This window comes from Corvus kubaryi, unplaced genomic scaffold (assembly GCF_017639235.1).
Source record: "Corvus kubaryi isolate FWS band 111438036 unplaced genomic scaffold, C.kubaryi_AGA036_p1.0 66, whole genome shotgun sequence".
Taxonomy (NCBI): Eukaryota; Metazoa; Chordata; class Aves; order Passeriformes; family Corvidae; genus Corvus; species Corvus kubaryi.
The window spans coordinates 34,027,898-34,055,240 of record NW_024582054.1 but is presented as its reverse complement, the minus strand read 5'-3'; the positions used below and the strand labels follow the sequence as shown (position 1 = coordinate 34,055,240).

At 57.4% G+C, this 27,343-nt stretch overlaps 2 protein-coding genes and 1 long non-coding RNA gene across 4 annotated transcripts; 2 read left to right on the top strand and 1 right to left on the bottom strand.

Annotated features, from left to right (window-relative positions):
• Positions 1 to 1,641: 1,641 nt before the first annotated feature.
• RTRAF (RNA transcription, translation and transport factor) lies at positions 1,642 to 5,702 on the top strand (the record flags this gene model as incomplete). Its single annotated transcript, XM_042047825.1, has 3 exons — positions 1,642 to 1,767; positions 4,586 to 4,634; positions 5,362 to 5,702. Coding segments are annotated over 3 exons (330 nt in total), but the record flags the coding sequence as incomplete, so codon positions are not given.
• A 216-nt stretch (positions 5,703 to 5,918) lies between these two features.
• NID2 (nidogen 2) lies at positions 5,919 to 21,280 on the bottom strand. 2 transcript variants are annotated; one of them, XM_042047522.1, is made up of 22 exons: positions 20,994 to 21,279; positions 20,072 to 20,380; positions 16,531 to 16,763; positions 15,979 to 16,307; positions 15,155 to 15,304; positions 14,832 to 15,077; positions 14,411 to 14,611; positions 14,064 to 14,282; positions 13,609 to 13,752; positions 12,751 to 12,879; positions 12,525 to 12,668; positions 12,323 to 12,442; positions 12,017 to 12,244; positions 11,060 to 11,296; positions 10,716 to 10,937; positions 10,422 to 10,591; positions 9,203 to 9,332; positions 8,879 to 9,050; positions 8,257 to 8,414; positions 7,531 to 7,654; positions 6,768 to 6,880; positions 5,919 to 6,679 (listed from the first exon to the last, which is right to left on the bottom strand). In XM_042047522.1, the coding sequence occupies exons 1-22, from the start codon at positions 21,180 to 21,182 to the stop codon at positions 6,669 to 6,671; spliced, it is 3,978 nt and encodes a 1,325-aa protein (XP_041903456.1). In that variant the 5' UTR covers positions 21,183 to 21,279; the 3' UTR covers positions 5,919 to 6,668. The 2 variants fall into 2 exon arrangements, with proteins under 2 accessions (XP_041903456.1, XP_041903457.1); XM_042047523.1 differs by lacking the exon at positions 11,060 to 11,296 and having other exon boundaries at positions 20,994 to 21,280.
• LOC121673793 lies at positions 20,496 to 25,829 on the top strand. Its single transcript, XR_006019304.1, has 3 exons — positions 20,496 to 20,736; positions 25,141 to 25,280; positions 25,626 to 25,829. It is a non-coding gene; the product is annotated as an uncharacterized LOC121673793 (long non-coding RNA).
• The last annotated feature ends 1,514 nt before the right edge of the window (positions 25,830 to 27,343 follow it).

The following is a 27,343-nucleotide window of genomic DNA, read 5'->3' as shown; positions in this document are numbered from 1 at the left end:
TTTTTTTTTTTCCAGACAGATTTGGGCAAAACCAGCCTGAATTTTCTTGCTTTTCATTCCAGCAAGAGTAGATTCCTGCAGTGAAAATCCACGTTCCAAGAACAATGCAAAGCTGCTTTGGGGCTTGAGATGATGATATTAGAAAGTGTCAGTCAAACTCTTTTAATCCTCCACCACTCTAAGTAGGTTTGCAGGGAATTTCTGATCCCTGTCCAGGCTTGGACACTTGGGAGTGGATGTTTTTGGGGAGCCAGAGGGTGCAGGCACACCACAAACATCTGGCCAGGGTGAGCAGGGATTTAGATGCCATTTTCCTCCTTTAAATCTGGCAAGTTGATCACAAAGCATCTGTGGGACACAGTTGGATATCCATTTCCTAATGCCAAAGGCACTTGGAATTCTCTTACACAAGGTCTGGTTTCACTGCTGGAATGAAACTCCTCATCCAATCATTCCTTTGTCCAGGCCACTTCCTCCAGGGAGAGATTTCTAGAACTATTTCGGTGGCAACTTTCTGGTATCAGCTCAACTTTACTCAGGACCAAAACTGGGAGAAATCCTGGGGGAGCTGCTTCTGGCACATTTGGCTACTCATCAAGGAAAGTCTGGGGAATGTGTTTGACAGAGCCAGTTCTTCTTCCCTGTGGAAATCTGCCTGCATGGTGTTGCTGCAGTTATTTTTGGAGGCATTTTGAGCTGTAGGTATCAGTAACTGATAGCTCTGATAAGGATTTCACCCCGTGTGCCAGAGCCAGGGCAAACAGATGAGCACCAGGATTATCAAAGTCAAGGCTGCTCTTGTTCCCAAGGCTAAAATGAATTCCTTCCAGCTCTCAGCCTTTTCCAAGCCTGCCTGGGAAGCCTTGCTCCAGCTTTCTCTGCATGTGGGACGTGGTTCAGCACCTCCTAAAAGCTGCTGGCAGCAGGATTTCCTTCCCAAGGCAGGATTTCCTTCCCGGAGAAGCTGCATTGCTGCAGAGTTAAAGGTGTCAGAAGTCAGGAAAATAAGATTGGTGCTGCTGCTTTGGGGTTGTGATCAGCTCATTTTGGAATCATGGATTTGTTTAGGTTGGAAAAGACCTTGAAATCATCGAGCCCAGCCATTCTCCCAGCACTGCCAAGGCCACCACTGCCACGTGTCCCCAAATTCCACATCCACATGGCTTTGAGATCCCTCCAGGGATGAGGACTCCACCACTGTGAAACCCTTCCCAATGCTTGTCCACCCTTCCCATGAAGAAATGTTCCCTCCTATCCAATCTAAACCTCCCTTGGCACAGCTTGAGGCCGTTTCCTCTTGTCCTGGCTCTTGTTCCCTGCGAGGAGATCCCAACCCCCACCTGGCTCCTCCCTCCTGTCACCCTCCTGAGCCTCCTTTTCTCCAAGCTAAAAATCCCAAGCTTTCCAGGCTATTCCTTGGATTTTGCAGCTTCTGTCCCAGCAGTGGCAGGAATTAATGGGGTGAAATCCATGTCCTTGTCACTCCTGGTTAAGCTGCCTCGCACACCTGGGTAAGATCCAACATGCCAAGATTATTCCTAAATGGAAAGGTTTGAGGGCTGGAAGAGTTTTTTTTAAAAAAAAATCCTTCACCAAACTGGGCTTGAGGTTATAATTTTGTCTCCTTTTCCCTTGGAGTGACTGAGAAGTGCATCAAGAGATGAATTAATTCCTGTCCTCTTCCCATGTTTTTCCCAGGCAATTCGGATTCTGGTTCAGGAGCGCCTGACGCAGGATGCCATAGCCAAGGCCAGCCAGTCCAAGGAGGTTTGTACCCACACTGCCTGTGGCCAGAGTTAATTATTCCATGTTAATTAACGAAGATATAGGTCTGTCCCTTCAGTCAAAACCAGCTCTGTTCCAACATTTCATTTAGGAGAGCGGAGGAAGCTTCCTTTATGCCAACCATCCTGATTCCAGCAGATCCAGGGGATTATGGAGAGCAGTACACAAAGCTCTGTTTGTTCCACTTGAACACAAAGATACCTGTGTGGGAAATCATGGAATAGCTCTTCCCTGAGTTATTTTCCAGAGGATTATCCTGACTGTTGAGTGCAGCAGGCCTGTAGTGTGAGGAGAAATGCACAACCTGGCTTTTCCTTGGAATTAACAGCACAGGCTGCATTAAAAGGTTCAGACATTCCTTGTATGGAATGTTTTGCTTCCTATGGACACCTCGTATGTGTTCAAAGAATGGGATGCTGGAAATCCAACTTCTCCCCGCTCTCTTCTCCAAAAAAAAGGAGTGGTGAAGGAAATTTCTGCCCTTAAACTCAGATTTTGCAGAATTCTTCGGTGACCACGAGCTGTCTGTTGGGAAGATGCTCCAGGGGCTGACTGTGGGTTTGCAGTTTGTGATTTCTTCAGCATTCCAGTTCTCCAGCTCTTCTCTCCAGAGCTGGGAAAGGCTGGGGAAGGCAGCCTCACCTGCCCTGCAGGTGTATGAGTCCGAGTGTCCCTGCTAAAGCAGCTGGATCTGCTCAAAGAGCCCAAATTCCTTCATTTTTTTTAGCAGCTCACAACAATCCATGATTGATTGATTGATTGATTGATTATCATCACCCTGCTGATGGTATTTTCCAAGTGGGAATCACAGGTGCTCCGAGCTGCTGCAATTGCCAGAAGCATTGCAAGGGTGAATCAAAGCTTTGGACTTGAAAATCCATAAAACTGGTCAAAGAGCAGGAAAACAGGAAAGCAGTTGAGCCTGTTGTCTTCATTTTAGGTTCTGCCACGTTAATAAAAAGCAGCTTTTAGTTGGTGTTTTCATAGCTGCACAACAGGGATCAAAATGGGATTTTCTTGGAGGAGCAGGGAATTTTTTTCCTGCCAGGGAATTGTTCATATCTGATAGATCTTCAAAGCATCAGCAGGGCTGAGATGTCTCTGTCTGGGATATCACCCAGGAGTGTGTTTTCCTTAGGAATGCCACATTCCAGGGGGTGTGGAGAAAAGGGGGGGTGGTTAGAGGTGGGAAAATCTGTGCCAGGAGGGACCATCAACATCATCATGTGCCAGGGGAAAGAAGGAAATATCTCCAAAGCAGAGAGGATGGCTGGGGTGGGAGTAAAAAGAAAGGAAAATCCGATCTGTGCTTCAGGTTTTGAGTGATTTGTAAATGGCCAAAATTCGGTGTAGCATTCATAAATCAAATTTTTAGGGAGTGAGGCTGGAAATGAAGTTGTCTGTGAAGTTCCAGATCTAAAGGTGCCATTTTTTGAGTTTATTCCCTGTTTGAAGCTGCTGCACAAAGAATCGGGAGCTCGTTGTATTTGTAGGATGGGCTGGGGGGATTCCAAAGGCAGCTTCCCAAAAAGGATCAAACTCAGGGAGTGTGGGAAGGAGGGAGGGTAAGGAATTTGCTGCTGCCAGGTGACACTGGAGGAACCTTGGGGAATTCATCCACGAAGAACTTGGAGGGAAAAAAAAAAAAAGACAAAAAAAGGGCCCAATTTTTCCTGCTCGTGTGACTCGAGAACACCCCAGGCTGGCTGGGAGCTCTTTGGAGCCTAAAGTCCAAACCTCATTTCTTAAAAAATCCGTGTAGGAAGCCTGATTTTTCTGGAATCTTTCTGAAGTGGCTTTAGTGGCATTCTGATCACCAATTTCAACAGCGGAGACGGATTTTTAGGATTGCAGTTGAACGTGGATTTTCCTATAAAAACCGTGGAAAAACCCCACTTTTTGCAAATGAGTTGCAGCCAGAAGTTTGTGTTTAGTGTGGGTTTTGATCAACTCAGATTCTTTTTACTTTTCCTTGTGTATAAAAGCCTTTAAAGGAAGTTCTCACTGTCTAAAAGCTTTACAGCCCCATTGCCGCAGAATTTAATGGTGTTGAACCCCAATGTTTTTGTCGTGCAAAATGCAAAGTATTTGGCAAATGTTGGAAAAAAAAAAACCTCACTGAGGGCAGTAAAAGCAAATCCTAAGATTTGGAATGCTTAAATCTGATTTTAAGTGCATGTTGGAGCTCCCTAAGTAATGATTTAGTGTGACCACTCCTCTGCAGCTGGACAGGGCAAAGGAAACAGAGCAATGACCACTAATAAACTTTGCCTTGGAGTGTTTTAATAGAGAAAATGTTTAGAAAACAGAAATATTTCGCTTTATTCCTAAGCTTTACGCTTGAGCAGATGCTTCTGGGGACGTTGTGAGCTCAGCAAAACTTGATTGCAGAGAATCCTTGCAGCTCTTTGCAGTCAGCCCCTGCTCGAAGCCTGGCAGCTGTTGAAAGGCAGAAGTTTCTAAGAAAGCCCGGGTTTGTTTTCCTGGGAAGCTGCTGGATTGGGGGATGGCTCCCAGTGCTGCTGTTGGCCTTTTAAGGATTGAATGCAGGCACTGTGTATCCAATGGGGGATTCTGAAGCAGGAAGATTTTTCTTGAGTACCACCCCAGGTTTGGTGTTTCAGGACACAAAGGGAGATGTTTAATCAACCACGGTGGCTTTTCAAACTTGTCACACGTTTTTATATAACCAAACCCTGTATTTTCTCCCCCAGTTACCTGCTGCAGTTTGATTGTATTTACCAAACCTCTAAAATGACATTTTTAACATCTTCTTTCTTTTTTTTTTTTCCTTTTCCAGGGTCTGCCTGTTGCTCTGGAAAAGCACATTCTTGGATTTGACACGGGAGGTGAGCGCTGCTCCTAATGTGACTTTTAAATGGGAATGTTTGTCTTTGACAAAGTTATTACTGTCAAAGCCAGAGCTGATGTGGACAGTAAAAAACCCCGGAGTGGAAAGAATTCCTCCCTCCCAGCTGGTTATTTACGAGCACTCCTGAGCATTTTGGGTTTGGAACAGCAAAGCCCAAATCCAAGCTGTTTGGAATCTGTTTAAAATAACAGCTTTTAATGGCAGCCCAAGGAATGCATCCCGCTGTTTGTAAATCCTGCTGCTACCAGCAGAGGACAGCTGTGCTGCTTCCATGGATTTCAGCTGCCTCTTTTCCCTAAAATCCCATCGAGGCAGCTCAAGTTGGCATGACCTGATGGATTATTGATAGGGAACAGCCACGTGACCTGGGGCTCCACAGGTCTGGCTTCACTTTGGCTCCACGTCACCTAAATCACTCTCGGAATGTTTCACGCCAGCCTTGGAGTGGGAGGTTGGAATGAGATGATCCTTAAGGTCCTTCCAGCCCAAACTAACCTGTGATTCCCTCATTCCCTGACCCAAAGCTGGGGAAGCTTTGGAGGCCACCCCATCGGGAGGGAAAGTTGTCCCCTATTTCCAGCCTGGAAACCAGCAGTGGGAACCAAGTGCAGAGCATTAAAACTGCCTTAAATCCCTCCTGTGAGCTGAAAACGATGGATAAAACAATGGATAAAATGCAAACTCCTCTCTCTGCCCCTCCCCAGATGCTGTTATCAACGAAGCTGCTCAGATTCTCCGCCTGCTGCACATCGAGGAGCTCCGCGAGCTGCAAACCAAAATCAACGAAGCCATCGTGGCTGTCCAGGCCATCATTGCTGATCCCAAGACTGACCACAGACTGGGAAAAGTGGGGAGATGAAGGGAGGAAAGCCTTTAGCCCCGTGTGTGCTTAGTGCAATTAGGAACCACGTACAGCTCCCACCCTGGCATGCAGTTCGAAACGGGATTAATTTGCCTGTTTGGAAAGAAAACAGGAAATTGAGTTCTGACTTCTGATGAATTACCAGTCTTTTTTCTCGAAATAAATGAAATTGAGGAAAACAAATTGTTCTGGTGAGCTCTGAGTTTGGCAAATAGGACTTTTTTTTTTTTCCTGTGTCTCTTTTTCATTGTGTTTGGCTTTGTGGTGAGGGGAATGTTACATAAAACCTTCTTTTCCTGAGGTGCTGCCCTAGGAACAACTTGCTCCTGGCTTGCTTGCTGCTTCCCCATGCTGAAATATTCCCTTGCCACTGAAATACTGAAAAACTGAATCCAAAGGGAAACTTAAACCAACCTTTTTTATTCAATTATGGAAGTAACCTAGAAAAAGTGAAGCATTACAATGTAACTGGTATTTCTGAACATGTCTTGGTCTACACTGGGCAGGTCTAGGAAGGCACTTGGAAGACCCAACAAGCATGAACAGATCAATTCTAGCATATTCTTCTAATATAAATACTAAAAGACATGCATGGAGGCAGTGGTGAAAACACAGAATCATCCTCTGGAAAATCTTCAACGCCTTTGCCACATCCCATCCCCGTTCTGCAGGATTTTGGAGCACACACAGAGTCTCTGGCTTCAGGGCTGGTGGTTATTTAGACCCAGCAATTTACTGCATTCACAGCTTCCCACAGGCACTTAATTTATTTTGGATAAAAGGACCTCTTGGTCAGATTGTCAGAACGATGAAAAATGAACCCATCCTTCTTCCAAAAAAATAAAACATTGGAGTGAAAAAAAAAACAACCTACATTTTAAATCTTGCAAAAGCAAGAGTTTGAGTCATGGCTTGAGCTTCCCAGGACCCTTTTTTGGTGATATCTCATTGTTTTCCACTTGGTAAAAAAAATACAGTAGTAAAGTCTTGAGGTATAACTCGAAAAAATACTTGAAAATCTTTTGCAGGAAAGCAGGGCACTTCATGGGCCTCGGTGAGGGACTTTCCCCCCCTTGTATGCAGGGACAGTTCTGTGGGTCTGAAACTCTCCTGGGTGCAAAGATTGTTGTTTCCTTGAAATTGGAGTTGCTATTTCCTGGCTGCAGGGAGAAATGGAGGTTTTTAGTGCATCAGGCAGCCAGCAGCCATCAGAATTCACGAGGGGATGGGGTTTGGGGTGGGTTTTACCTCCAGGGCAGTAGGGATAAACTGCTGTTATCCCATAGAGGTGGGACCGCTGCTCTGGAAGATACTCATCAGTGAAGGAGCCAGTTTCTTTATTGACAGCTATCACCCCATCCCTGGTGGAAAAAGGGGAAGAAGTGTTTTATTCACCTATGAAACTTGGGGGTTTTTTCCCTTCTTTATGTGTGTTTTAAGAACAGGCAGCTGAAAAGCTTGGTCTGAACACCTGCAGGACAAGTGGAAAGAAATTTGCCCCGTAAAATCCTCCTCCAGCTCATTCAGTGCATTTCTCTCTGGTGAGGCAGCCACAGAAAAGAGCCTTCCAAGGAGAGATTATCTCCCTGAGAGTCTCCTCCAAGCGTGGCAAGCCTTTAAGTGTTTGTTGTAATCTAAGACTGGATGGGAGTTGTGAGAGCTTCCAGCTGGAGTGGGAATAGAGGCGAGTTCCTGCTGCCGAGGCAAAGGGAACGGCTGAGGACAGGATCTTTCCTTGGACCTAATCGAGATCCAGACACTTGAGCCAAGTTTTAGCTTAAAAAAAACCCCCAAACCACTGTTTTATCCCTCCCAGGGAGCTGGGCTTGTGTCTAAACAACTGCTCCATGCTGAGATTTACAAGCAGATGTTGCTGAAGCCACTTTCAGCTCTGCAGAGACCCACGAGAGCTCTGGGGAAGCTCCAGGATTTGGGAGCAGGCTGGGATTCCTGTCAGGGAGGGAAGCTCAGCATTCCCAGCCGTGCAGGGGTTGGGTTTTTCCCTGCTCACCGTCTCCAGTCCGTGTGGTAGAAGTGGTTGGCGTAGCTGATGATGCTGAAGGGGTAGTTGAGGTTGCTCTGGATGACGCGCCGGCCTGTGCCGTCCGGGAATGTGCATTCCAGGTGCTTGGTGCCTGTTCAAAGAACCAACATATTCCCCATCCCACTGAAAACGCCATCCCAGATATGTTCTGTGTATTCCATAGCCCCATAGGGATCATCCAGCCCAGCTCCAGGCCCTGCCCAGACCCCCCAACAATCCCACCCTGGGCATCCCTGGCAGCGCTGTCCAAACGCTCCCGGAGCTCTGGCAGCCTCGGGGCCGTGCCCATTCCCTGGGGAGCCTGGGCAGGGCCCAGCAGCCTCTGGGGGAAGAACCTTCTCCTGATTTATTACATTTTGAAACAGCTTTTCAGCCTAAAGATGTAGAATCATAACATTTAGGTTGGAAAAATCCTCTAAGGCCAAGTCCAGCCATTCCCCAGCACTGCCAAGGCCACCAGTGCTCCATGTCCCCAGGTGCCACATCCACACGGCTTTGAAATCCCTCCAGGAACGAGGACTCCACCACTGCCCTGAGCAACAACATTTTCCATGAAGAAATATTTCCTAAAATCCAATCTAAACCTAGCCTGGCACCACAGTGGAGCCCACAGGTAGCACTGGGCTGAAGACATCCAGGTTTTTCCCTCAAAGCTCAGTGTGACATTTTCTGGTCCATCCTTGGGGACATTACCTGCGTCTGCCCAACACAGCAGCTTGGAGAAGGGGTCAAAAGTCAGGCCATTGGGCAAACCAATGTCTGTGTGCACCAGGACCCTCCTGTTGGCTCCGTTGACAGTGGAAGTTTCGATTTTGGGAGCTTCACGATTCCAGTCCGTCCAGTAAAGGTTGCTTGGGAAATAATGCACAAACAGGGCACACAACAGTAAGGAGTGGTGGGAGGTTATCCTGGTTCTTGCCAGGAGCAAGGCCTGGTTTTCCCCTTACCAGTGCCTGAACCAGCTTTATTTGATTAGGAAAAAACCTCTCCAAGCAAAGCAGAACGATACCAAACATGTTTATGACCCAAACTGCAGCTCCTCGATGAGGGCGAGCCTTAGGAGTAGCACATTTTGTATCCCAACAACACCCTGGAGGCACAGCCTGTGTTTCCAAAGCTTTTCCAAATAATCTACATCCTGATACTGAAACAGCAGCTTTAGCCAAATCCTGCATTATTAAATAAAAGAGGGGCTGGGGAACAGAGCCAATCCCTCCTACAGGGTGTGCCGGGTCAGGACGGGGCCTCGGCAGGGCCGAGTTTTGCACCTTGCAAAGCCCCGTGTCCGAATCCCTGTGGGATTTCTGCTGCTCACCCTCGGACGGGGTCCACGGCGATGGCGCGGGGGTTGACGAGCTCGGTGTCGAAGAGCACGCGGCGCTCGGAGCCGTCCAGCCGGGCGCGCTCGATCCTGTCCAGCCCGCTGTCCGTCCAGAACACGGCCCGGCGCAGGTGGTCCACGGCCAGGCCCTCGGGGCTGATGAGCCCTGGTGGGGGATGGCCGCGCTCAGGGAAATGCTGCTCCAGGATCCCTCAGGAATCCCCAGCCCGAAGCCGAGGGATGGGAGGAGCCCGGAGCTGCGGTGGGAACAGCAGATGTGGCTTTGGGCAGGTGACACTGGGGACACGGTGGCCACACCTGAGCTGATGATGGTCTCTGGCTCGGAGCCTGGTTCCAGGCCTGCCCGGCTGATGGTCCGGCCGGCCACGTCGGTCCAGTAGATCATCTTCTCCCGGCAGTCGTAGTCGATCCCCACCACGATGGAGCCCTGCCAGGGTCGGGAGAGGGACACGGGGTGAGATCCTGCCAGGAGCATCCAGGAGCTTCCTCATCCCAGCAGCCGGCACTGAGAGCTGCCTGGGACACGCTGCAAGTGGGGAGTGGCACTCAAATCCCATTTCCCCAGCTAAAACCCGCCCCTGACGGGTTCCCACTGCACCCTCCCGGCTGAATCCCGCAGCAGAGGATTTTAGGGCAGCTGGTGCAGGCTCACACCCACATCCAGATGGATTTGAACCCTTTGCCTCAAGGAGAGGCTGCTCCAAGAGTGAAGCCAGCCCAGGGAAATGACCTTCAGGATGGGGAGAGGGAATACTTGGCAAGGTCTTTCATTTCCCCAGGGTGCAGGGAGGGTCGTGGCCCAGATTTCAGCGTTCCTTTGCCTTGGTCTGGCCTGGCTGGAGATGCACATGGACACGCTCCAAGGGGAGTCCAAGGAAGGAAAAAAGGGAAGTGTGCAGCAGAGCTCTGCAGCTGGAAGTCCGGGCTGTGACCAACCCTGGAGAGCTCTGGGAGCTCCTGAACTCCTTCCCTTTGTGAGCAGTCCCAGCTCTGGGATCTGTCCAGGACTTGCCTCTCTGCTGGGGATGGCTGGAGGGAGGTGAAAATAGAATCCATAGGATCCCAGAATGGTTTGGGCTGGAAGGGGCCTTAAAGAACATCTCATTCCACCCCCTGCCATGGGCAGGGACACCTTCCACTTGCTCAGGCTGCTCCAGCCAGGCCTTGGGCACTTCCAGGGATCCAGGGGCAGCCACAGCTCCTCTGGGCAACCTGAGCCAGGGCCTCAGCACCCCCCCCAGTTAATAATTTCATCCCAATATCCCATCTAACCCTGCCCTCTGTCATTGGGAAGCCATTCCCCGTTGTCCTGTCACTTGTCCGAAGTGCCACCAAGGCAGCCAGCACAGCCAATGTCCCCAAATACCAACATCAACCCTCAAGAGGTGACCCCTCAAACTCCGACAGCTCAGACAAGTGGTTCAGAGAGAGGTGAAAACACCGAGTGGCAGCACCAGCCTGTCCCAAACTCCCCCCGGCATTCCTGCACCCCATCCCCATCCCAAGGATACCGTACATGCAGGGAGAGCAGGGTCTTGGCCGCCTCCTTCTGCAGCCGGGTGCCGTTCAGCGGCAGGTACCCGATCTGCTGGCCCTGGGCGTAGAGCAGAAACGTCCCCGTGGCCGGTGGGGACACGTCAGGCCGGGGCTCGGGCCGGACACTGGGCGGGGCGACGCTGGGCAGACCTGGCACGTCGGAGGGCACAGAGATGGCTCAGGGAGCGCTGTCCCCTCGGCTCCACACCCGGAGCGGGGCGCGGCGCCTGAGCTGTAGGTGCGGCAGGGTGACTTTGGGGTGCTGGGCTCTTACAGGGCGGGGTGGTGCCGGGCTCGGAGCGCGTCCCCGGGATCTCCCGGCCGCTCTGCTCCACGCACCAGCAGTAGCCGCTGTCCCCGTGGCACTGCAGCGGGGTGAAGTCGCCGCTGGCATCGCACTGTGGCACGTACTGGTCCCCGCGGGGGCTGCCCCCGTAGTGCTCCAGCAAACTCTGCCGCCAGCGCTCGCACATGCTGGGGGGCCGCTCCGTGGGCTCTGGCACGGGGAAGGTGACAGTCACCCCCTGTCAGCCTCCCCACTCAGGGCACTCAGAGCCCCGTGTCCCCCTCTCCCTGCTGGCTGTGCCCCCACACCGAGGATGCTCCCCGGGCACTGACCTGGGCTCCCGCAGCGTGGCGGGGTGGTGCCCGGTGCCGTCCGGGTGCCGGCGATCTCCTGCCCTGCCACGTCCACGCACCAGCAGTGCCCGGAGCTGCCGTGGCACTGCAGGGGCCGGTACTGGCCCTGCTCGTCGCACTGGGGCACGTGGCCGTCGCCCACGGGTGAAGGCCCCGGTGGCACCTCCCGCGGGTACATCCTCGCGTGTTCGCAGGGCGTCAGCTGCTGGATGGACTCTGCCGGCGGCAAATGCCCCCATCCCGGGCTCAGGGGGTGCCACGCGGCTCCCCTGGAGCCACTTGGCACCTGGGTTTGGCCCTGCTTCACCCCAGTCTTTCAGCACCCCTTGGTTTGGGGGAAGGAGGGCGCAGGGCTGCCCCACTCCAGCCCACTCCACACCCCATAGCTGTCCCCTCCACAGGCTGACACAGGAGGTGGTCCAATGGCCACAGCCACTGTAACCCCATGGGCCAGGGCACCGAAAACACCCAGGAACCCCTCGATGCACCCACTTGAGAGCACCCTGCCCTCAGTGAAGCCGCAGAAAGGTGGTTGGGCAGAGGGGCACAGAGTCACAGAATCCTTAGGGTTGGAAGGGACCTCTGGAGATCCTCCAGTCCAATCTCCCTGCCAAGGCAGGGTCACCTGGAGCAGGTGACACAGGGATGTGTCCAGGTGGGTTTGGAATGACTCCAGAGAGGGAGACTCCACACCCTCCCTGGGCAGCTTTTCCAGGGCTCTGCCACCCTCAACATAAAGTTCTTCCTACGTTGAGGTGAAACCTAGGATGTTTTAATTTATGGCTCTTTAGTTTACGGATCCCCTCCATTCACTGTGGCCCCACTGTCCCCGTGCTGCTGGTGGCTGGACTGGAGTGGGATGCCATTGGGATGCCAGCCAGGTGCCCAGGGACCTGACCCCACTCCCCTCACCCCTGGAGGATGTCACTCACTGACCTGGGCTCCCGCAGCGTGGCGGGGTGGTGCCCGGTGCCGTCCGGGTGCCAGCGATCTCCTGCCCCGCCGCGTCCACGCACCAGCAGTGCCCGGAGCTGCCGTGGCACTGCAGGGGCCGGTACCGGCCCTGCTCGTCGCACTGGGGCACGTGGCCGTCGCCCAGGGGTGGCACCTCCCGTGGGTACATCCGCTCGTGCTGGCAGGGCGTGAGGCGCTGCGGGTTCCCTTCTGCCAAAAAAGAAGAGGAGAGTGAGGCCGGGGAAGCTGTGCCAGGCAGAGAGGGCACGGGGGGAGCGTGCACCTCACCATACGTGCACTGGAAGCCGTCGCCCACGTAGCCGGGCTGGCAGCGGCAGGAGAAGGAGCCCGGGGTGTTGTAGCAGGTAGCGGCCGGGTGACACGGGCTCTCGGCACACTCATCCACGTCTGTGCAGAGGGAAGATGGCACCAGCGGGGACAGGGACACCCTGGCAGCTGTGGCGTGGGGTCCCTCCCATGCCCACCTTACCGGAGCAGTGGATGCCGTCGCCAGTGTAGCCGGGGAGGCACTCGCAGGTGGCGCGGCCGTCGCCGCGGGACAGGCACCGCGCCCGGTCCCCCGGAGCGCAGGGGTGCCGCCCGGCCTCGCAGGGGTCACTCGCCGGTGCCAGCGCTGTGGGGACAGGGGAGGGGTGATCAGGGCACGTCTGTGAGGCACAGGAGATGGGGACACCCCGACTGGGGCCAGCACTTACGCACACACGCCTGCCCGTCCCCCGCCGGCCGGTACCCGCCGCGGCACTCGCAGCGGTAACTGCCCGGCACGTTCAGGCACACGGAGAAGGGGCCGCACTGGCTCAGGCCCTCGGAGCACTCGTCCACATCTAGGGAAAGAAGGAGACACCGGGCACCCCGATGGTGGTGGGACACCCCCATCTTCAGGCTGCTCCTGGGCTGACAGGGAATATCCTGCCCTGTGCTGCCCATCCCGTGTCTGTCACTGAACTTCATCAGCTACAGAATTAACCTTCTGATCAGCTCAAAATAGAAGGGGAAAAAAAACAAGACTGCTTTTGGGGTATAGTTTTGATAAAGAAGCACTCGTTCGAGGCACACCAATATTTGGGGCTATTTATGATTTAAAACTAGAGAGATCAGACTGGTCACTTAATCCTGTTCCTTTGGAAAGGCAGGATCCTTGAACTCCTCACCAGCATCACTGTGCAGTGCAACTCACTGGCACTGGGCAGCTTCTTGTGGAAAGGGACTCCAAATTTGGAAGATAAATTTGCAATGTGAAGTTTGGTGTGATAGCAAAGCAACAACGAAGCTGGCTGGATTTATGAAATACAGGGATTCTTTTTCCACTGGTTTTGCTTTTTTCCCATCTCTCCTTTTTTTCCTCCTCTTTTCTGCTTGCTCTTCTTTTCTTGCACTTCCCCAGGGACCTCCAGCACCCTGCCTCAGTTTCCCCCCATGATTCATCTACACACTTGGTGAAGCTCTGTGGGTGCTGTGACATCCCAGCATCCCAGATAGCACTGACCACCTTGGTGCCTGATGGACACAGACCCACCAGTTCCCCCCCAGCACCCACCCCCGGCCCCACTGACCTCGGCAGCCCCGTCCATCCCCGCGGTACCCGGCCGTGCACTCGCACGTGTACTCGGTGCCCACGCCGGGCCGGCAGCGCGCCGGCGCCTCGCACGTGTGGGTGCCATCGTGGCACGGGCTCACCCCAGGATTCTCGGCATCATCTGCGGGCACAGAGGGATGTAGGGGGGAATAAGAGATCTGGGAGACACAGGGAGTGACCATCCCCACTTATACCCGATGCTGGCATCAAATGTGCCACGGCGCCTTTGTCCCATGCAGGGAACCACGGCCGTGCCACCCCCACGCTGCCAGGAGCGCTGCAGCTCGAACTGCTTGGAAAACCCCTCTTTTCTGGCTGATTTTGGGCAAAGCGAGCACACGGCAGCTTTGGGAGATGGCAGCATCCCCACTGGGGGCTGGCACCCTGGATTGGCACCGGGATTGGCACCCGGGGGTGGGTGCTGGCGCTCACCTCGTGCCGGGCCGATGCGGGCGGCCAGGGCGTAGCGCAGGACGTGCTCGTGGCTGTCGAAGAGGGCGAAGGCGCGCGCCACGGAGAGCTGCTGCCGCGCCGGCAGCCGCGAGTGCGGGCACCCCGAGAAGGTGATGTTCTGGCGCAGGCGGTAGGACAAGGTCTGGTTGGCAGTGCCCGCGGCCACTGTGTATTCCCGCTGGCCTGAGGAGGTCACGGCTGCCGGACGGCACGGAGAACCCCGTGGGATGTGGGAAAGATTGTGTCAGTGTCGATGTGGCTCGGTTGTCTTTGGGAATTTAGGGGTGGTGTGCGAGGAACTGAAGCCAGGTGAGCACAGGTCTTACCCGAGCTGGAGTAGGAGTAGAGTTCCTTGTAGGGAGTGATGCGGACGGTGACGTTCTCCGGCAGGAATGGCAGCTCGCCCTGGATGTGTGTCCTGAGGCTTAAATAATTGTCCGGCCCCAGGCCCTCGGCTGTCTGAGTGACCTGGACCGTCTCCCCGCCGGGGTAAAACGTCACCTCCAGGTTCTGGGTGAATTCAGCGCCTGGGCAGGAAAAGGGAATGGGCACCATTTGTAGGGACAACCCCAAAGCGTCCTTCCCCCAGCCCATCCATGGGGGCTCACAGCAAGAGGTGACAGCCAGCTGAGAGAGGGATTGGAGAAGCCACGGAGCTGCCCTGACCCCCTCACCACCCACCCCAAGGAGCCACCCCGCAGAAGCCACACCCCTTGGCGCGATGGCACATCCCGAATCTCTGCTCACCGGTGATGCTGAAGCCATTCTCAGAGCCGGGCTCCTCCAGGGCAAAGAGCCACGTGAAGAGCCCCCCGACAGGCAGCAGGGGCAGCAGGGCACGGGCAGCAGGCTGGGGCACCCCGCTGATGGCCGTGTAGGCTCTGCCGTCGCTGCCCACGATGTAGGCGTGCAGGTCTACGTCCTGGAAGCGGACGGACGCCCGTCCCACCCTCAGGCTCCCGCTCACCTTCCCGTTGAGGCGATGCACGGCCCCTGGGTGGGGAGACGGGCACCCCTGGCAGCGGCCACCCAGGCACGGGCTGCCCGTCCCCGCCGCCCGCCCCGCGTACCTTCGGGCAGGCACTGCCGCCCGTTCCCGTAGAAGGTGGCCCGGCAGTGGCAGCAGAAGCCGGCGGCGTAGTCGGTGCAGAAGGCGTGAGGGGAGCAGCGCCCGTGGTGCTGGGCACACGTCTCCTTGCTGGCTGCGCTGTAGGTGAACACTGGGGACAAAGGGAAAAGGTTGGGGATGCGGTGACAAAGCCACCCCTCATGGTGGGTGGGTGCCTTGCCTTCTTGGCCCCAAAAACACCACGAGCCAGCTGGCAGTGGCGGTTCCCAAGGGAGTCACCCGGGATGCAGAGTGGTGGTGGAAGGTTTGGAACCTGTTCCCCGATTTCAGGCAGATCTGACAGAGGGCAGGAGATCAAATTCCTGAGGGTATTTTTGGGAGACAGTTGGCTGAGGACGGGGCTCTGCTCCCCCGGGCACGTGCCACAGCGACTCCACAGCTGGCTGGGTGGCGGGGAGGGCGGCAAGGCCAGTCCTGGCCTCGTGCTGGGACCTGTCCCCTGAGCATCCCACCCCCTCCCGTGCTCCAAGCCTCCCGCCTTTTCCCACGGCAAGCCCGGCGGGCAGGGCTGTGTGGCTGCAGCAGCCCCTTGGCAGCGGGACTGGGCTGAGAGGAGGCGCTGGAAGGCAACAGCTTTGCAGGAGCAGCTCCAACCCACCCTCCTCCAGCACCAGCTGCTTGGGAAGGGGTGAACTCACAGCCAGGGGCCATTTTTAGGGAGCCACCCGCCACGAGCCATCCCTGCTCGGTCACTGTCCCCATTGGGTCATCACCCCGTGGGGTCATTGTCCCCGCTGGGCCATCGCAAGGGCTGTGGCCGCTCACCATCAGGGTTGAAATGCACGTCCTCCTCCACGCCGACGCCGTGGTGGCCAGAGCTGTAGGAGGAGGGGTTGGCAGAGTAGCTCTGCTGGGCGTCCCTCCTGCTGGGGACAAAGCCCAGGAGCACCGGGGAGCGGGAGCCGTGGCTGGGACGCTGAGCCATGGACGTGTGGCCGGAGAGGGGGCGGCTGTAGCCGGTGGTGCCGGGATTGGGGTGCCCAGGGGGGCTCTGAGGCACGGCAGGAGCGGCTCCCTCGCTGCCCCCCGGCTCCACGTGCTCCACGCCGCCCACGTGGAAAACCCACACGCCGGGAATTCCCGTGTTGCTCTCCCTGTGGACACAGCACACACGGACATCATCGCAGGCGCGCTGGAAAAGCCACCCCAAAGGTGACACCACCCCTCCAGGACCCCAATACAGCTCCCGTGCAGCTGAGGCAGCCCAGCACCCCCAGCTCACTCCCCAAATTTTTCCAGGCTCTAAAAACCTCCAGGGCTGGGAGAAGGTGACCCTGCTCCCCCTGGCCATCCCCACAGCCCCCAGGTGCCACACACCTCTCCAGGCTCCTCAGAGCCTGCTCGCTGCTGGCCAGGCTGTGGAAGAGCCCGTCCCTCTTCGGGTCATCGCTGTCCCCCCAGCTGAAGCCCACCCTGGCTGGCAGCTCCAGCTGGACGTTGTAGGACTCCTTGGGTCGCGTCCCCAGGAACTGGAGGCCACCGTTGGGGTAGAGGAAGATGGTGTAGGTGTCCTCATCGTTGTAGGCTATGACTGCCTGGAAGGTGTTGAGCTGCCAGAGGGAGAGCGGGACAGATGGATGGCATGGAGGGGCAGGAACACGGCAGGGGAGGGAGCAGGGATGTGAGAGGCAGCCCCACACACACCACAGGGCATGCAAGCACCCCAAAAGGGCCCTCCAACAGAGAGCACCTCCATGGATCCAGGCTGGGAGAGCTGGGGGTGCTCACCTGGAGAAGAGAAGGCTCCAGGGAGAGCTCAGAGCCCCTTGCAGGGCCTAAAGGGGCTCCAGGAGAGCTGGAGAGGGACTGGGGACAAAGAATGGAGGGACAGGACACAGGGAATGGCTTCCCAGTGCCAGAGGGCAGGGATGGATGGGAGATTGGGAAGGAATTCCTGGCTGTGAGGGTGGGCAGGCCCTGGCACAGGGTGCCCAGAGCAGCTGTGGCTGCCCCTGGATCCCTGGAAGTGTCCAAGGCCAGGTTGGATGGGGCTTGGAGCAGCCTGGGCTAGTGGAAGGTGTCCCTGCCCATGGCAGGGACTGGATGTTCTTTAAGGTCCCTTCCAACCCAAACCATTCCAGGATCAGCCTGCAGAGACCTCCTGGGGAACAGCAGGAGCTGGGGCTGCTCCTGCCCAGCCAAACCCCAAGTGCCACAACCTGGGAGGATGCTCAGCATCCTCCCAGGAGCCCACGGCACAGCCAGGCCACCCCCTCAGTGCAAGGGTGTCCCAGGAGCATCCCTGGCCCTGTAACCCCTGCACAGGGTTGGCACTGAGTCCTGGGAGCCCCTCACTCCTGTCCCGCTCGCACTGACACCCCCCTGCTCCATCCCATCAGCACCAGAGGAAAACCCACACCCCCCGCTTGTCCCTGAGAACATTTTTAGCTCGGTTTCCTCCGGAAAAAACATTCCTGTGCTCCCAGCTTCCCATACATCCCGCTATAGGCAGGCTGGCCTCCTGCCCTGCCAGCCCTGCGAGCCTTGGGGCCGTGCCAGGCAGCGGCACCGCGGCCACAACCCACGGCCGGGGAGGCCACGGAGCCAGCACAGCCCTCCCGAGCCGCCCGACAATCCACACCCTCCACATGCGGAGAAACCAACCCCAGCAAATAACCCCAAGCAGGGAGCAGCCCTTCCCACCGAGCACGCAGGAAAAATGATTAAACTCCCCATTTCACCCCCGGAGCAGCGGGAGGGAGGGTGGGACCTCCCCCCACTCCACGCCCACAGCACCAGCCCCGATTTTGGGGCGCAGGGCCCCCAGAGCATCGCTGGATTTCCTGGCAGCCCCGCGGGATATAAAGAGCCTTGTTGTGCCTGTCACACACTCGGGCATTCAGAGACCCCGAAAAGGCGGCCAAAAAGCTGGAGCTGGGCAGGATAACCCCTCCTGCCCCCGGGGCTGGATTCCTCCCCCACGCAGCAGCCGAATCACCACGGCAGCAGCTGCAGGACTCATTCTGCCTTGGGGTGGGTGGCGAAGGGGGGACATGCTGGTGACATCGATGTGCTGGCATGGTGGGATGAAAGGAAGGGGGGGAAAAGCTCCCGGCAAAGAGCTGCAAAGGGCAAATTCCAGCCCAAAAGGGCAAGTTTTGCTCCTACAGAAGTTGGGTCAGGCTTGTCCCGCTCCGCAGCCTGGGAAAATGTCACTGCAGGGACCAGGAGCATGTCCCAAGGAGTTGGAGGGGACACAGCATTGCCAGACCTCCCACCCAGGCAGGACCCCCAAAGAGGGGATTTGGGGATCCTCATCTCCCCATTTAACCCAGTTTTCTACTTTTGAGGCTCAAAAGGGATTAGCCATGACTTTCCAGCAGCAAGACTGGGAAAGACTTTGGAGTCAATCCTGGTTCTGAGCAGCAGGAGGGCAGCGTTTCCATAAATGCTGCATTTGGTCAGGGAAAAAAAAGTGGTGTTTGGGGAGGTTTTTAGCAGTTTTGGCGAAGGGGGAGCTCAGCAAAGCACAGGCACAAGCTGCATTTCAGCGAGTCTTGAATGAAGCTCTCCCTGGAGCTCCTCGTTTCCAAACAAGACCGGTTTCGTTTTAAAGCCTGATCCAAACTTCTCAGAGAGGGGGAAAAAAACTGGGAAGAGAAAAGAAGAGGAGGCTGCGTTTTCGACGGCCGCGAGGTCGCTGCGAGGCCCCTGATGGCATCTCTTCAGCTGTTTTCCCAAGTTTTAAATGAGAGGAAAAAATGTGCCTTGCCTCCTTCCAAACCTCAGCTTCTTGCCTCGCTTGGCTCCCCTCTCGGCAAGGCGCTACCGAAGGGCCCTGCAACGGGGGGATGGCTGGGGATGGCTCCTGGTGGCCCTTGGGGACGCGGTGGCTGCTGCTGGGCTTAGAGTGAGAGCCCATCACCCATCACACAGTTCTGGGTATCCATCACCAGAGTTCTCCTCGTGCAGCTCATCACATTCAGCTCGCCGGAGTCCTCGCAGCTGGCGGAGCGTCACTGTCACCTCCTCAGCACGTCATCGGCCCAACGTGACAGCTCATGACCGGCGTTTTCGGGGACAGGCAGCGCTGCAGGTCCACCCACGCAAGGGCCTTATCAGCCCCGTGGGTGGAGAGCACAGGTCACCCCCCTGACCTGGCAGACCACCTCTGAGCTTGTTTTCCAGGCACAAAATCAGCCCACGGTGGAAATTCCAAAGCCGGTTCCTCGTCAACAGCGTAATCAGCACAGGGGCAGAAGGAAGGACCAGCCCCGAGCCACCAGTGAAGGTCAGGAGCACAACGGGTGACCTAAACCAGGGCCTCCCCCAGCTGCCCCCAGCCACCCTCTGCCCTGCAAAGCCAGAGCCACCAGCACTGGAAAGCTTTGTTGGAAAAGAATCGGAATCCCAGAATGGTTTGGGTTGAGGGGATCTTAAAGCTCATCTCATTCCACCACCCCTGCCATGGGCAGGGACACCTTCCACTAGCCCAGGCTGCTCCAAGCCCCATCCAACCTGACTTTGGACACTTCCAGGGATCCAGGGGCAGCCACAGCTTCTGTGGGCACCCTGTGCCAGGGCCTCCCCACCCTCGCAGGCAAGAGTTTCTTCCTAACATCTGATCCCATCCATGGGAAGCCTCTCTTCCTTCCCCTATCACTCCATGTCCTTGTGCAAGCAACTCCAGCCATGAAGGCAACCTCTAAACCTCTTCTGGCCAACAGCCCCACCTCTGGCACAGCTCTGAGCAGAGGGGAAAAGCTCCATGTTCTGCTTAGTGCTCACCCAAGGATGGGTGGAGCCACCATCCAGCTGCTCAGAAAGACAAGACTCAGCATTTTGGGTGCCACATGAGAAAAACTCCTCCTCTCATGCCATGCAGGATGGGCATCCAAGCTCAGCCCCTTGGCCTCACCTTCAGGGAGGGCTCGGTGTCCTGGGAGAGCTCCTGGTAGGCACCCACGTCCTCCCAGGTGGCAATGAAGGCATTGGTGGGCACGAAGGAGCCAGCAGAGCGTGGGAACCCGGCCTGGATGTATCCCACAGCCTGCTCCAGCACGTCCCGAGAGTCATCCTGCCGGTAGTAGATGTTCCCTCTGTCCCCGGAGGTGTCGAGGTCGGCCAGGAAGGGGGCGATGACGGGGAAGTCTGTGGGGAAATCGTCATCCACGTACTGGGTCTCCCTGGGGAAATCCTGGGTGGAGATGACCCCGTTGGTCCCCACCTGCAGGGAGAGCGGCGCAGGGTGCTCAGGAGCTGCAGAGGTGCCACCACCGCTGGTCCCCTTGCCCTGTCCCCCCCTCCTCGGTGCAGTGGGGCAAGGGGGCTGAGAGCCCTGAGGCCGCGTGGCCCCATCCGGCCGGGCAGAAAACAAAGACCTCGGGCTTCTCCATCCCCCAGGGAGCTGCAGCTCAGGGGCCATCCCAGCTGCAGCCGCTGCTGGCGGGGGAACAGCTGCGGAGGAGAAAGCCCTCTTGTTCCTCCACAGCCGGAGACACCGGGCAGGAGACGGCGGGAAGGGGGAAAATGCATGGATGGATGGACGGATGGAGAAAACACACGTGCGGTGGGACAGCGAAGGTGCACATGGAGGGGCAGGGGCGGGGAGGAGGGGATGTAAAGGCTGGGGAGGAAGGGGGTGAGTGGGAGAAAGGATGGAAAGATGGAGGAGTGAAAAGCCAGAAGGAAGGAGGGATGGTGGGACAGAGGGATGGAGGGAAGGACGGAGTGAAGATGGAGGGACGGAGGGAGATGATGGAGAGGAGGAAGCGGGGCACGGAGGAAGAGGGGCCGGAGGGGAGGAGAGGGGAGCGGGGCCGGGGCCAGACGGGACTCACGTAGAGGCGGCGGGCGGCGCGGCCGTAGAGGCGCAGGGCGCGGCGGAGCAGCACCCCGGGAGAGCTCTCGTCGTCCCCGGGCCGGAGCCGGGCATCGCCGCGGGCCGGGCCGTGCGGGAGCAGCCCCGGGCGGGGCAGGGCTGCCCCCACCGCCAGCACCGCCGCCAGCACCGCCGCCACCGCCCGCATCCCGACACCGGCCACGGGAAACCCGACGGCGCCGAGCGGACCCGACCGGGAGAAGCCGAGCGGAGCAGCGGAGACGAGCGGAGCGGGACGGACCGGACGGGGCGACCCCGGCCCGGCGGAGCCAGCCGCGGGGCGGGACGGGGAGTAGCCCGGCAGGGGCGTGGCCAAGCAGCACTCGGCCAATCGGGTCTCACCCCAAAATCCGTCCCGGCTCGCGGCCCCCCCGTCCCGCATCCCCGCGCATCCCCCGGGCCGGTACCGGCATCCCGGGGGCAGCGGGGTACCACGGCGGCGGTGTCCCGAGGGAAGGAGAGTGGGATCTTCGTGCCCCGCGGCCCCCCGGAGCCCTGCACCCCCCCGGAGCCCTGAACCCCCCCCCCCGAGCCCTGCATCCCCCCCGCCTCGCCGCAACGCCCCCGGGGCCGGGCCCGCGTCCAGCCGGGGTCGGGGCCGGGGTCGCGGCGTGGGCGGGAGGCTCTGGCCGCTCCCCGCTCGCTCCCTCGGCTCCCGCTCCCTTGAGCTGGGAAGAAACGTGACTCCTCATCCACAGGGGACCCGCGGGGGGAGGACGGGGGCAGCCATCGGCCAAAATCCGTCGTGCGCCTCGGCTGGCAGGCGGTCAGCCAGCGGCCCCCCACGCACGCAGGGCCGGGCGCGGGGTCAGCGCTGTTCATCCTTTCTCTGTCCCATCATCCATCATCTCCCCCCAGAGAGCTCTGCAGAGATCGAGGACCCTGCCTTTGGGTTGGGGTGTTGGGGTGGGAGCACCCACAGCGGTGGAGAGGAGGACGAGCTCAAATCCCGACAGCTGCACTCCACGAGCGCTCCTGGAAATCCGGGCTGGGAGCAGCCAAAAGCTCTGCTCCAGCTTCCCGGAGCGTTTCCCTCTTCCCTGGCCTGGAGTGCTGCATCTGTCCCAAGACAGATCCCTGCCCGAGGAATGCCAGATAACAAGGAGGGAAGTGTCGAACTCCTGTAGGCTGTGGCGAGAAATAAATCAGGGACACATTCATGGCATTCCTGACAGGAATCCTGACGTAGGAAGCAGCTGGACACCCCCGGCCCCATCCATTGCAGACACAGGGATTTGTCACTGCGGCCCCTGTCCCCTCCATCCTAGGCAGAGTGCAATCCTCTGCATCCTGCTCATCCCGGAAAGCAGCTCCCACCCGTGCTGAGATTGAGCTGGTTTGGAATTCTGGCTGTTCCCGGGAGTGTCACTGCCGGGGCCACATCTGGAGAAGCCACTGCCCCTGGGCTGCAGGCAGCTGGCTGGCCTCAGCCCCTGGAAGGAGCCGCTTTGCCTGGCCATGGAAAACCATTAGGACATCAAGCAGGGTCCAGGCCAGCTGGACACGATCCGCAGCCTTCGAGGAGCTCCCCGTGCCAAAAAGTGGCTTTTCTTTGAACCTCAAACACCTCCATGGCTCTCCAGGGAAATTGGGAGCTGCAAGGGGCCAGCAGCGCCTCTGCCTAGTGAGAGATCCCAGCTGGGATGTCCCTCCCACGGGGAATGGTGGCATTTGGTGGCACCTCGGAGGTGGCAATGGGCAGAGGGTGCAGGAAGTGGGGGAATCCAAACCACGGGCCCTGAGGATCCTCTGGACCGGGAAGGAGGAGCTGCCAGGCTTCCTGAAATCTTTAGGGTGCTATAAAGTGCCTTTTCCCCACTCCAAAAAAAAAAAGTGGCAGCTGGGAAGAGCTGGAGTCCTGCCCTGGCCTTGGTAGCAGAGTCCTGCTGGCATCCCTGTAGCTTTGGGAGCCTTAGCGGGGATGGGAACAGGGATGGGGATAGGGATGAGGAAGAGGATGGTGACAAGAAATGGGATGAGGATAAGGATGGGGACCATGATGTGGATGGGGTCAGGGATGATGATTGGGGTGGGGAGATGGGAATGGGTAGAGATAGGGATGGGGACAGAGATAGGGACAGACACTGGGATGGGTGTAGGAATGGGGATGGATATAGGGACAGGGATAAAGGTGGAGACAAGGATGGGGATGAGGATGGGCAATAGAAAAAGAAGAGGAAGATGGGGGAAGGGACAAGGATGGGGATGTGGAATAGGTCTTGGGAGGTGGATGGGATTGGGTATAGGGACAGGGATGAGAATGAAGATGGGGATGGGGACAAGGATGGGGACTGGGGACAGGATATGGATGGGGACAGGGACAGGCTGTGCTCGCCCACACCCTGTGCTGGGAAGGGAGGTGGTGCAAGGACTGCTCCCTGTAATCACTTCCATGTGCCTCGGCAGAGCCTCTGGCTGCAGGGTCCATCCCTTCCCTTAGCTTGGGCATAAAAACAATCCAGAGCCATTTCCTGGGAGGCATTTTGGGCAGAAACAGATGTGCTGACACTGTGGAAATGGGGGAAGCTCTGGGATGGGGCTGAGGACGGATCTGGCCCGACCCTGCAGCCCCCACCACTGAGACACTCCCAACCCCTGCGCTAAACTGGGAAAACCAGGACAAACCACTGGTCACGCTCCTGCCAGATGTGGCTGCCGGAGGGGCCGGCACCTCCCTGTCCTGCTGAAGGCTCACCTTCCCGTGGGCTCCCAGCGAGAAGCAGGAAAAGCAGAGGAATCCCTGGCTCAGAGATTGCTGAGGCAGGAAATCCCGGCAGCCTCTCCCCCCAGCCTGGCAGCGCTGGGATCGCTGAGCCCCTGCAGCCGGCAGAGATAAGGGGAGCAGCAGGAAACGCGCACCTCTCCCGGGGCAGCCAGGAAAGGAAGCGATTCCCGGTGACGGGAGCGTGCCTGGGGGCTGCAGCACATAGCGAAGGCTCACAGGATGCACCGGTTGGCGCTTTGGGATGTTTGGAGGGAAGCTGGGCTGGTGTGGGGCTGGGATAAGGGCAGGGATTCAGCTGGCGCTGGCACGGGCTCGGTCAGCAGTGTCCCGGTGCCAGCTGGGTCAGTGGGTCACTGTAATAATGCCCTTGGAGCATTTCTCCTCCTGGATATCGGGAACCAGCCCTGCTCCAGGTCAGGCTGTTTGGCAGGAAGAGCCACAAACCCGTGCCTTAAACATCCCTGCGGTTCCTGCAGGAAAGGGCTCCCACAGGGAGGTGGCTGTGCACCCCTGAGCTCCCCGGATCGGCACCAAAAAGTGTTTTGGTCTCACATCTTAAGAAACGGAGATGTCTGTGAGGTTCCCCCTCACAGAATCATGGAATTGTTTAGGTTGGAAAAGCCCTCGAAGATCATCGAGTCCACCCATTCCCCCAGCACTGCCAAGGCCACCACTGCCCCGTGTCCCCAAGTGCCACATCCACACGGCTTTTAAATCCCTCCAGCACTGCGCTGGGCAGCTGTGCCAGGGATGGACAGCCCTTTCCATGAAGAAATTTTCCCTAATATCCAACCTAAACCTCGCCTGGCCCAGCCTGAGGCCGTTTCCTCTTTCCTGTCCCTGTTCCCTGGGAGCAGAGCCCGACCCCTCCCGGCTGCCCCCTCCTTTCATGGAATGATAGAAAGAAAATCCCTCCATCCTTAATAACTGGAATCTGCTGGGTCATACCAGCCAAATGGGACAGCAGCATCTCTGAGGCTCGATAAAACCAGACAGAAGGAAGAGAAACCCCATTAGCTGCCCCCTTGCCTGGGAAGGGAGGCACAGCCACGGGTTTGAGCAGAACCCTCAGGAGCCATTTGGGACCCCCCAGCTGGTGCCCAGCTTTCCAGCAGCAGGGACGAGCTCTGTGCTGTGCCAGGGACAAAGGGGGACTCTCTGGGTGGCCGTGCCCCTCCTCTGGGGTGGCTCTGCATCCCCTCAGGCCATCTCAGGGGATTTCTCCTGCTGGCTCCATCTCCCTGCCGTTCCTGTGGCTGTTTCCTTTCCCGGGAGCATCCTGAAGGAGCTGAGAGGCGGGCAGGTCCCCCCCAGCACAGCAGCCAGCTCTCCATTTTTGGGAACAATCCTCATTAATTTTGCTCTCAATTCCTTGACTCAGCTTCACCTCATGACTCAGCACCTCCTCGTCCTGGCCCTCTGTGGGGACCCACTTCCCGATGGATCCAGGGATGGACCCACTTCCCAATGGATCCAGGGCTTGCTGAGGTGCATCCTCAAGGACAGCCACCCCTGCTGCAGGTGATATCCCATGCAGGGTCCATCCCACACCCTCCAGCTGTGACCCAGCACAGATCTTTCTGCTCAGGGCATCACAGGTGTTCTGGGAGAGAGGTTTTCCCTATGGAGAGCTGGAAGGATGGGGTCCAGAACACCACAGGGTGCATGGAAAAACAAGATTTTTATAAAAAGAGGTTTTCTTGCCCCTGGGCAACTCGGCTGGAGCAGAAATGTGGGAAAAGGAGAGTGCATGGAGAGGAGGCTTGGAGCACCCTGGGATAGTGGAAGGTGTTCCTGCCCATGGCAGGGGGTTGGAATGAGATGGGCTTTAAGGTCCCTTCAACCCAAACCACTCTGGGATTCCAGGATTAAGCTGCTGAGTCCTCCCAGCTGGAAAGCAGATCTTGGATCTCCCAACACCCTGGGGAGCCAAAGACTCACAGGATGAAAACTCGGCTCCCACGTGGAAAAGTTTTCTGAGACATCTGAGCCCCAGCCCAAAGGACTGCTCGAGGTTTTAGAATGTATTTTAAGACACAAAGGTAAAGAAAAGGGTGTTTTTTAAAGCTCTGGGGCTCTCCTTCCTTCCTTCCTCTCTCTAAATATTGCTGCAAAGCTGTTTTTGCTCCGGCAGCTGCCGGATGAGCGTGCGGAGCCCTGTGAGCCCCCGGAGCTGCCGGGAGCTCAGCACGGAGCTCGCAGGGAGCTCCCAGCCCTGCCTGACACTGACTGATTCCTGCTCCCCAAGATTAGCCACAAGCTCCTTATTTGGTCCAGGCTCCAGCAAATTCCCTGGCAGAGGGGATTGCATCTGCAGGCAGAGCAGCCCGGATGGGTTTGTGCTGGAGCACCGAGAGGGTTCACAGCAAAGATAAAATCAGCCCAGCGCCTGCGTTTCCAAGGAGTCTCGTGTTTTTCCCTGCAGCACAAGGCACAGCAGACGCACAGTGTCTGTCCCCATCACTCTCCAGAGCACAGAATCATGGAACAGAATCACAGAATTCCCTGAGCTGGAAGGGACCCCCAGGGATCATCCAGGGCAGCTCCAGGCCCTGCACAGACACCCCAACAATCCCACCCTGGGCATCCCTGGCAGCGCTGTCCAAACGCTCCTGGAGCTCTGGCAGCCTCGGGGCCATGCCCATTCCCTGGGGAGCCTGGGCAGTGCCCAGCAGCCTCTGGAATAGCGGAACCTTTCCCTGATATCTGACCTAAACCCCCCAACACAGGTCTGATCCTGCCCCATCCCAGGGCTCTGACCCCGACACCCGCTGGGCTGAGCTGCTGCAGCTTTGGGACACTTCCTCGGGTGTTTATACCCAGAATCAAGAGTTTGCTGCAGATTTAGGCTTTATTTGCTGCATGGATTAGGTGCCCCTGGAATGTGCCCAGCTGGAAGAGGACAGGGACCCACAGAATTCCGGAATGCTTTGGGTTGGAAAGGACCTTAAATCCCATCTTGTTTCAACCCCCTGCCACGGGCAGGGACATCTTTGCCTAGACCAGCTCCTGCAGAAGCTGGGATCCCATGGCCCGCCCTGGGAGCACCCTCAGAGATGGGATTCAGCCCTTCCCACGGCTCTAACAAACCCAAGTCGCCCCCCAAAACCTCTTTCCAGCTCATCTCTCCTCGCCTGACCTCCTGGGGCCTCCAGCCCTGACCCCTGCAGCCCCCGAGGGCTCGGGGGTGACTAATCCCAGCAATTAGCCTCGTTCCCTGCATTTATCTGCTTCCCGTCTTTGTCTCCCACTGACAGCCCCTCCGAGCAAATCTGCTTCCAGCCCCATTTCCCCGGCTCCGTCTCCCCCCGCCAGCCTTTGTCCCGCGGAGCCTCTCGGGGCTGGGTGAAGAGGTTATTCCCCCCCGACACGTGTCCCTCGCATCCGCTGTGACCAAAAAGCAGCGCCCAGCAGCGCCGAGGTCACCCGGGCCCGGCAGGACCCGCTCCGGCTGCAGGCGGGAGGATTTGTTCTTTAAATTGAAGACGGATGCAGCCCCGGCGGCGTTTCAGGCTAAAAGGGATTTTAGGGCTGAGCGATCCGGCTAAATGGGGACAGAGGGCTTGGGGTGGCTGGGAATTCAA

What these genes read in the sequence shown, in the direction of transcription:
- NID2 (XM_042047522.1), bottom strand. Translation starts at nt 21,182, where the DNA reads ATGCGGGCGGTGGCGGCGGTGCTGGCGGCGGTGCTGGCGGTGGGGGCA. An exon ending in GCGGCAGTGCCTGCCCGAAG is followed by an intron (nt 15,078 to 15,154) that starts GTACGCGGGGCG and finishes CTCCCCACCCAG; the next exon opens with GGGCCGTGCATCGCCTCAAC. An exon ending in CGACGGCATCCACTGCTCCG is followed by an intron (nt 12,443 to 12,524) that starts GTAAGGTGGGCA and finishes CCCTCTGCACAG; the next exon opens with ACGTGGATGAGTGTGCCGAG.